This window comes from Phyllobates terribilis, unplaced genomic scaffold (genome assembly GCF_046119375.1).
Source record: "Phyllobates terribilis strain yellow unplaced genomic scaffold, ASM4611937v1 Scaffold_13__5_contigs__length_258822181, whole genome shotgun sequence".
Taxonomy (NCBI): domain Eukaryota; kingdom Metazoa; phylum Chordata; class Amphibia; order Anura; family Dendrobatidae; genus Phyllobates; species Phyllobates terribilis.
The window spans coordinates 182,905,542-182,915,867 of record NW_027362773.1 but is presented as its reverse complement, the minus strand read 5'-3'; the positions used below and the strand labels follow the sequence as shown (position 1 = coordinate 182,915,867).

The 10,326-nt window shown below is 40.7% G+C and overlaps 1 protein-coding gene across 1 annotated transcript; it reads left to right on the top strand.

Moving 5' to 3' along the window:
* Positions 1–746: 746 nt before the first annotated feature.
* On the top strand, positions 747–4,434 carry LOC141174243 (uncharacterized). Its single transcript, XM_073659080.1, has 2 exons — positions 747–3,326; positions 3,830–4,434. Exon 1 carries the CDS (start codon positions 2,161–2,163, stop codon positions 3,100–3,102), a length of 942 nt encoding a protein of 313 aa, XP_073515181.1. The 5' UTR covers positions 747–2,160; the 3' UTR covers positions 3,103–3,326; positions 3,830–4,434.
* Positions 4,435–10,326: the final 5,892 nt, after the last annotated feature.

Here is a 10,326-nt window from a genome sequence, read left to right as displayed (position 1 = left end):
GGTCGCACCCCCCCCTTTTAACTGTAAGAAACTACATACACTATGGCTTGGGGTAACACAGATGGTTGAGTCTGAAGAGCTGTTTACTCAGAGGTCTGCTCCAAATCTTCAGTGTCTGCTAGTCAGCGTAGAATTTTTAACTGCATCTAGCCTAGGCAATATTTTGGGCGTAGTAGCCCAGCTGCGAAGCAAGCTGCACCGCCTGTGTATCTAATAAGAATTTTTAAATTAATCTAGCCTAGGCAGATTGTGGGGACCCCCAACCAAACCCAGATGCTCAGCCCCCCTACCGCCCCCCTTTCATGGACAACCCAATAATGGAACTCTTACAACTGGATGGGTGAGGATCGGTCACAGCTTTATTAACTCTTTATACTCATTCCATTAGAAAGGCATTTTATTTCTCAAATAATTCAGCTTGTTGCAGCATGCCCTGGGTCCCCACTCCGGCAAGTAGGCCAACAAGTGTAACTCTCCAACATGTCCTTTCTATTTCCAGGCCATGGAGGATCCAGCGTACTCGTATGCAGGACTCTGACCCCCACCCATCACTCTTAACGCTTGTTCCACTCCGTCCTGGAGTCCTGACAGGAATATGTCCAGTCCAATATCTAATAAGTGAACACCGTCGGGCCGTATGAGGCCTGCTTTATCTCCTTCCAGTTGTCGGTGTCGTATCACTACACCGCCTCTGTCTCTTCTAAATTTTGCCATCTGAATATTTATTACCCGCCTTGTCCCTTGGAGCAGTAAATATCCACATTCAGAGGATTAGAACAAGCCATAAATAAGAGAAAAAGAAAGATAAGGTCACCCCAATTATGGTAAATATACACCCAGATGCCTTTCAGGACACTATTAAGGACACAGTGAAGTCAGTTACCCGAATTACTTTAGGCGGAAGAGTAGACGGAAAAAAAAAAAATAATAAATGGACCCAGAGGATTGTAAACAAAGGGTTTCTGTTTTGGGTACGGTAAGAAGGGTCACATCTAAAGGAAACTGAACCTGTAAATGTTAAAGATAGCACATGTTATTGACTTTTGTACCCATCTTCTTGTCTCAGATAAATATCCTAGAAATTTAATAGGTGCAGACATTCTTAATGTAATGAATGCAATCATTAAATTTGGAAAGAAAGGTGTTACCATTGCAGGTCCATTATCTGAAACAACAATATCAACAATGATGTCAATAATTCAACTTGAAAAGGAGGTGGATACAGGTCTCAATGACGACATACAGGAGATGCCTGGTAACGTACCAACCGTACTATGGGTACAAGATAAAATGGATGTTGGACTGTTAAAAATAACCCCAGTGACAATTAGGTTGAAGCCTCGTGTTGCATCGGTACGTATGAGACAATATCCCCTGAGCAAGGAGCAAACAGAAGCAATTGCAGTACAGGTGAATAAATACCTAGAAAAAGGTATAATCAAGGAATGTATGGTCCATGATTTGAGAGAGATTAATAAATTAATGGTTGTAGACACGCCCATAGTACCAACTCCACATACCCTATTAAATCAAATTCCATCTAATGCAAAATTTTTCACAGTGATTGACCTTAGTAATGCTTTCTTCTCAGTGCCAATAGATGATGAGAGCCAGCTGCTGTTTGCCTTCATCCATGGAGGAAAGCAGTATTGCTGGACCCGGTTACATCAGGGGTGGAGCAACTTCTCCCTCCATGTTCTCAGAGGCAATGGCCGGAGTACTTCTCTCTTGGCATCCTGAGAATCAAGACATTCAGCTACTTCAGTATGTGGATGATCTACTGTTGTGTACCCCAAGTAAGGATGTATGTTTAAAAGAGACATTATCTTTACTAATCTTCTTGTATCACGAAGGTTGCAAGGTATCCAAGGAAAAACTGCAAATTGCAAAGGAAAGAGTAGTGTTCTTAGGACATTGTATCTCCTTCCCACTCAAACATATCACTCCAGAAAGGAAAAAAAAAAAAAAAAAAAAACAGTCAGTCAGGCTGTAGAACCAACAACTTCCAGCGCATTAAGAACGTTCCTGGGGCTGGTCAGCTACTGTAGAGAGTGGATTCCTTCTGCATCTGCCATGATGCAGCCCCTATTTGACGTGCTCTCTGCATGCAATAAGGGTCAGCTTTAGTTGCTGACCTTAGAAGAAAAACAGGGGTTTCAAATGCTTAAGGACGCCATTCTCTCAGCACCAGCACTAGAAATCCCCAACTACGGCCTACCATTTTTCCTTTTCTGTCATAAATCAGGGGGGCATGCTAAAAGTGTGCTCACCCAAAAACATGGAGGTAGACATCGTCCTCTAGGATACTACTCTGCTCAGCTCAATGTTGTTGCAAAGGGAGCACCCTCATGCATCAGAGCGGTAGCCGCCTGTGCAATGTTGAAAGAAAAGGTGGCTAATATAGTGCTAGACAATGCACTACAAATTCAAGATCCCCATTCAGTACAGGAACTTCTGCTCCAGGCCAGGACAAAACACCTGTCCATGAGCAGATTGACCAAGTACGAGGTGGCAATATTGACTCCCCCAAATGTCACTATCAGAAGGTGTACAACTTTTAACCCTGCCACACTAATACCTGAACCAATTGATGATGAAACATTACACCTTGAGCATAACTGCTTTGAGTTAATGGACGCAGAAACTAAACCACTAGCCAATGTACAAGAAACACCAATTTCCGAGGTGGATCTAGAGCTATATGTAGATGGCTCCCGATACTACCTAGATGGGAAGCCCCATACAGGCTATGCCATAGTCAGTCAAAATGAAGTATTAAAGGATGAGGCACTGTCCCCTAGAATGTCTGCCCAGGAAGCTGAGTTAAAAGCACTCGCTGAAGCATGTATAATTGCAGAAAACAGAATTGAGAATGTTTTTACAGACAGTCGCTACGCATTTGGCATTTGCCATGATTATGGTCCCATATGGAAAAGCAGAAAGTTTATTGGTTCTTCTGGTAAACACATAAAGAATGCAGAAGCAGTAGCACAACTCCACAGAGAATTGGAGTTCACACCAAAGAGTGCACAAAAGAGGCTGAGGGAAACAGGAGGGTGGATGCAGCTGCAAAAGCTGCAGCCCTGTTGCCCCTCCCAGTAGAAACATACACTGTGCAAGTGTCTGGGAGTGTGGACCTGGATCTCTTGCAGAGCCTACAGGATCAGGCCTCTGCACCAGAAAAGGAAGATTGGACTAAACGCTCAGCTAAACAGGGAAAGGATGGACTGTGGAGAGCAGATGGCAAATACTGTCTGCCAAGATCCCTGTACTCTATGATATGAACTCTTTCTCATGGACCAACCCATCAGTCCAAGGATGCAATGGTAAGTCAGGTAAAGATCTATTGGGTAGCACCAGGATTCCACTATGCTGCTGTTAAATTCATACAGGGATGCATAATCTGTGCATGTCACAATGTGGGAAAAACGGTGAAAGTGCCACCAAAGTGCACTGTGAGACCATTATACCCGTTTCAGCGACTTCAGATAGATTTCATTCAGCTCCCGAAGGTAGGCATTTATGAATATGTGCTTGTCTGTATCGACTTATTCTCATCATGGCCAGAGGCCTGTGGGGGCTCGTCAACAAGCACAGCGGATCAAGGAAGGTGTGCGGAAGGCAAATGCCTTAGAAAATTTACCACTACCCGAGTGGCTCGCTTAGATGAATCCTTTAAACTTATTTAGGGAAGTTTGAGGGTGGATAAGTGGTGTCATACATTTCTTGATCCAGGCTGTGTTTATAATAGTGGTGGTTGCAATAATCATAAAACTTTTTGTGATGATGATAAAGAAAATTCTTGCTTCTAATTGTAAATGTTTTCCAGGTAAATCCCAACATAAAATTGATACAGACACTGAAGTGAAACAAACCCAAGTCCTTACTACAATAATAACCACAGCACAGCGAGAATGCATCTTCTGCAACAAGATTACTGCAGCAGACTTATCGGATTGTATGTTCTGCGCAAAACCATTGGTCTGAAAAGCAAATCCTACCTGCAGAGGATGGAACCTGATAGATGCTGAACTCTCAGCTACTATTTACTCAAAGATACCGAACATATAACTTGTAGTTGTATATACACTGCAGTCTATTATATTAAAGTAGACATATACCTGACAATCCCTCTATACATATAGCAACTATACTCAGAAAATGGTAGGGAAAGTAAGGGACAGTAGGTCTGATAACAAATTAATTTGAACGGATGCGCAGCAGGACTGGCATCCCACTACATACGGAGGGTTAGCACCGTGATGTCGTGAAGTAGGGTTAATTTGCAGGCCTAGAATTTAGGTAGGGACATGAGGGACAGACAGTATGACAAGATGATAAAAAGAGGGGAATTGTTAAAATAATGGGTCAGCTTCGAATCATTGCCTTTAAGAAGACTTGTTTTTCAGTTAGATAATCCTTATTTAGCAATACTTTTGTTTGTTCTGTTTTCTTGAAGTGTTCTCATGACCTTTATAAGAATTGGCTCATTGGTTTATAATTATCATACTTGTCCTATGTCTGTACACAAAATAAAGTCCCAATATATCACCACCAGGAAACTCCCTAAGTTCACCATGACCTGAACTGTATTCAGTACTATCAGTGAGAAAGGATGTTGGGAGTATCATACATCATGAATATCCTGCAGATGTATTGACAAGCACCTGTTATTTAATTATTCTGCGCCAAAGATAACATATTACTTACATCATCTCATACGCATGTATCAAAGCACAACCCACATTGATTGGGGTATATAATTATATTACATCTTAAAATAAACAGAATCATTCTCTTGAGACAGTCTGCAGTGAGTGTCTTATTTGAAGCGTCATTCCTATAGGAAATCTATATAGGTAATCTCTTTTGTCTACCTGAGAAGAAGTGAGATCCCCTCCCGTCTTTAACAATTCGATGGCCGTGATGTCTCGCGCACCTTGCCATACCGCTATCGGCACAATCTCTGACCATACAATAGCTAATTTTGTGAAAAATTCTCTGAAGCGCTCAGTGTCTAGTTTCATTATTGCCATTAGTTATGCGCTCTTGTGATGACCTAGGTTGTTTCCCCCGGCCTGTATAACTAAGATGACCGGACCTCTTGCCTCTCTCCCTACCTTGATTACCTCCATTAGTACCTGTGGCCATAGCAGGCCTCTAATACCTCTCCAGTTGAAATATGTGTTATGAAACTCTAATTTCCTCCCGCCTGGGTGGACTTTTGCCCTTTTTTGTGCCCAATATATATACGAGTGGCCTATCACTCACACTGTTGGCTTAGCGTCACCTGTAAAAGAAACAAACCACGTTAGGATAACAAGTCCGGTCTTATGTATCTCGCCAAACACGTGGATCGCCATCTCCCTATCTTCTGAACTTCCGTTTCTGACAGTCCTGCTCTTGCTGCTTCCGTGGCCGCACCTATGCGGAATGAGTGTGTCCCGTAATCTTTGGGGTGGTTCCCTGCCGATGTTATGCATTTATTAAATATAGCTTGGAACAGGTATCTTGATAATGGCGTTCCATCAATGTGTGATACGAAGAAATTACTTTGTGATCTGATGGTTAGATATGTTTTTACTATTGTTACCCGACTCAGTGTACAGTTTGTGGGTTGTAGAAGTACCCAAGTACCCCTGCCCGCTGGAACCGTTTTCGATTGGTGTATGCGTACACGTATTGCATTATTGGCTATGACTACTTCCTGGTGTAATAAGCGTCCACTAGTGGTAATTTTGGATTGAGGGACTAATTCGCTTATACATAGCGCCCCGAAGAAGGCGATCACAAATGCAGTAGACATTAGTGTTGCTTCAAATTGTGAGTGTCATGTTAATGGTGTTAGGGATAAGATGTGAGAAATCAGTTTTAGTGACACGGGACGGGACGTCTACATTCCTGACTTTGCTGACCCCTTTTCCACCCTTTTATGGATTGTCTGATGATGAATCTTTGTCACATCTCCCCAATTCAGTAGTTGGAAGTGAAATGCTACTCCGGTCAGACACCGCTGCGCTGACGCCCCTGATATGCCCCTCATCATTAGCTGGTGGAGAAATTCTATGGTGACTTGTGATCTGGCTTGTTCACATTGGTCAACCCGTCTGCCTGCTACTAGTCGTGTCCACTCTTCCCATGCCTTACCGTATGCTTGCCACGTTGACGGGGCAACTGACGCTCTGATTAATGGCATCAACTATTCGCCACTAGATCCCATAGGGAGGGTGGGCAACTGTTGCCCGATGGGTGGGAGTTGTGGAAGAGCTCTGTGAAAATCTGCCAATTGAATTGTTATAAAGCGTTAGCAGCAGCTTTATACCCCTCAGCATAGTGGCTAGCGCGGACCCATACATTGTGTTTTAGGCACAGGAATACTAGCCTGCGTAGTAGGCCTAGCACTGGGAGAGACGATGATGCCATCTTATTAATGCAGTGCGCTAGGCTGGTGTTTTGTGTTATGAAGCGTATATTTTTGTTAGCCAGGCGCGCGCCCCATATTTCTATTGCTACCACTATTGGGAAAAATTATTTTCAGGGCTAGATGCAGCTAAAAATTATTATTAATTTCAAAGCTGGTGGAGCTTGGTATAGATGGCCTAATACAATGAGTCCCACACACTGCTAGAAGCCCAAATATGTTTTCAGAGGTAGATGCAGATAAAAATTATTTTTAATTTGCAACCTGATGGAGGTCAGTATAGATGGACTAATAGAGAAAGTCGCACACACTGCTAGAAGGCCAAATATTTTTTCAGAGCTAGATGCAGATAAAAATTATATTCAATTTGCAACCTGATGGAGGTCAGTATAGATGGACTAATAGAGAAAGTCCCACACACAGCTAGAAGCCCAAATATTTTTTCAGAGGTACTGTAGATGCAGATAAAAATTATTTTTAATTTGCAACCTGATGGAGGTCAGTATAGATGGACTAATACAACAAGTCCCACACACAGCTAGAAGCCCAATATTTTTTCAGAGCTAGATGCAGACAAAAAATTATTTTGAATTTGAAACCTGATGGAGGTCAGTATAGATGGACTAATAGAGAAAGTCCCACACACTGCTAGAAGGCCCAATATTTTTTCAGAGGTAGATGCAGAAAAAAATATATTCAGTTTGCAACCTGATGGAGGTCAGTTTAGATGAACTAATACAACAAGTCCAACACACAGCTAGAAGCCAATATTTTTTCAGAGGTAGATGCAGAAAAAAATATATTCAGTTTGCAACCTGATGGAGGTCTGTATAGATGGATTAATAGAACAAGTCCCACACACAGCTAGAAGCCCAATATTTTTTCAGAGGTAGATGCAGAAAAAAATATATTCAGTTTGCAACCTGATGGAGGTCTGTATAGATGGACTAATACAACAAGTCCCACACACAGCTTGAAGCCCAATATTTTTTCAGAGCTAGATGCAGACAAAAAATTATTTTGAATTTGCAACCTGATGGAGGTCAGTATAGATGGACTAATAGAGAAAGTCCCACACACTGCTAGAAGGCCACATATTTTTTCAGAGGTAGATGCAGAAAAAAATATATTCAGTTTGCAACCTGATGGAGGTCTGTATAGATGGATTAATAGAACAAGTCCCATACACAGCTAGAAGCCCAATATTTTTTCAGAGGTAGATGCAGAAAAAAATATATTCAGTTTGCAACCTGATGGAGGTCAGTATAGATGGACTAATACAACAAGTCCCACACACAGCTAGAAGCCCAATATTTTTTCAGAGGTAGATGCAGAAAAAAATATATTCAGTTTGCAACCTGATGGATGTCTGTATAGATGGATTAATAGAACAAGTCCCACACACAGCTAGAAGCCCAAATATTTTTTCAGAGGTAGATGCAGATAAAAATTATTTTTAATTTGCAACCTGATGGAGGTCAGTATAGATGGACTAATAGAGAAAGTCCCACACACTGCTAGAAGGCCCAATAATTTTTCAGAGCTAGATGCAGACAAAAAATTATTTTGAATTTGAAACCTGATGGAGGTCAGTATAGATGGACTAATAGAGAAAGTCCCACACACTGCTAGAAGGCCCAATATTTTTTCAGAGGTAGATGCAGAAAAAAATATATTCAGTTTGCAACCTGATGGAGGTCAGTATAGATGAACTAATACAACAAGTCCCACACACAGCTAGAAGCCCAATATTTTTTCAGAGGTAGATGCAGAAAAAAATATATTCAGTTTGCAACCTGATGGAGGTCTGTATAGATGGATTAATAGAACAAGTCCCACACACAGCTAGAAGCCAATATTTTTTCAGAGGTAGATGCAGAAAAAAATATATTCAGTTTGCAACCTGATGGAGGTCTGTATAGATGGATTAATAGAACAAGTCCCACACACAGCTAGAAGCCCAATATTTTTTCAGAGGTAGATGCAGAAAAAAATATATTCAGTTTGCAACCTGATGGAGGTCTGTATAGATATACTAATACAACAAGTCCCACACACAGCTAGAAGCCCAATATTTTTTCAGAGCTAGATGCAGACAAAAATTTATTTTGAATTTGCAACCTGATGGAGGTCAGTATAGATGGAGTAATAGAGAAAGTCCCACACACTGCTAGAAGGCCACATATTTTTTCAGAGGTAGATGCAGAAATAAATATATTCAGTTTGCAACCTGATGGAGGTCTGTATAGATGGATTAATAGAACAAGTCCCATACACAGCTAGAAGCCCAATATTTTTTCAGAGGTAGATGCAGAAAAAAATATATTCAGTTTGCAACCTGATGGAGGTCAGTATAGATGGACTAATACAACAAGTCCCACACACAGCTAGAAGCCCAATATTTTTTCAGAGGTAGATGCAGAAAAAAATATATTCAGTTTGCAACCTGATGGAGGTCTGTATAGATGGATTAATAGAACAAGCCCCACACACAGCTAGAAGCCCAAATATTTTTCAGAGGTAGATGCAGATAAAAATTATTTTTAATTTGCAACCTGATGGAGGTCAGTATAGATGGACTAATAGAGAAAGTCCCACACACTGCTAGAAGGCCAAATATTTTTTCAGAGCTAGATGCAGATAAAAATTATTTTCAATTTGCAACCTGATGGAGGTCAGTATAGATGGACTGATAGAACAAGTCCCACACACAGCTAGAAGCCCAAATATTTTTTCAGAGGTACTGTAGATGCAGATAAAAATTATTTTTAATTTGCAACCTGATGGAGGTCAGTATAGATGGACTAATACAACAAGTCCCACACACAGCTAGAAGCCCAATATTTTTTCAGAGCTAGATGTAGACAAAAAATTATTTTGAATTTGCAACCTGATGGAGGTCAGTATAGATGGACTAATAGAAAAAGTCCCACACACTGCTAGAAGGCCAAATATTTTTTCAGAGCTAGATGCAGAAAAAAATTATATTCAGTTTGCAACCTGATGGAGGTCAGTATAGATGGACTAATAGAGAAAGTCCCACACACTGCTAGAAGGTCACATATTTTTTCAGAGGTAGATGCAGAAAAAAATATATTCAGTTTGCAACCTGATGGAGGTCTGTATAGATGGATTAATAGAACAAGTCCCACACACAGCTAGAAGCCCAATATTTTTTCAGAGGTAGATGCAGAAAAAAATATATTCAGTTTGCAAACTGATGGAGGTCAGTATAGATGGACTAATACAACAAGTCCCACACAGCTAGAAGCCCAATATTTTTTCAGAGCTAGATGCAGACAAAAAATTATTTTGAATTTGCAACCTGATGGAGGTCAGTATAGATGGACTAATAGAGAAAGTCCCACACACTGCTAGAAGGCCACATATTTTTTCAGAGGTAGATGCAGAAAAAAATATATTCAGTTTGCAACCTGATGGAGGTCTGTATAGATGGATTAATAGAACAAGTCCCATACACAGCTAGAAGCCCAATATTTTTTCAGAGGTAGATGCAGAAAAAAATATATTCAGTTTGCAACCTGATGGAGGTCTGTATAGATGGATTAATAGAACAAGTCCCACACACAGCTAGAAGCCCAAATATTTTTTCAGAGGTAGATGCAGATAAAAATTATTTTTAATTTGCAACCTGATGGAGGTCAGTATAGATGGACTAATAGAGAAAGTCCCACACACTGCTAGAAGGCCCAATATTTTTTCAGAGCTAGATGCAGACAAAAAATTATTTTGAATTTGAAACCTGATGGAGGTCAGTATAGATGGACTAATAGAGAAAGTCCCACACACTGCTAGAAGGCCCAATATTTTTTCAGAGGTAGATGCAGAAAAAAATATATTCAGTTTGCAACCAGATGGAGGTCAGTATAGATGAACTAATACAA

Excerpts from the sequence above, each read along its gene's own strand:
- LOC141174243 (XM_073659080.1), top strand. The coding sequence starts at position 2,161 with ATGCTTAAGGACGCCATTCTCTCAGCACCAGCACTAGAAATCCCCAAC.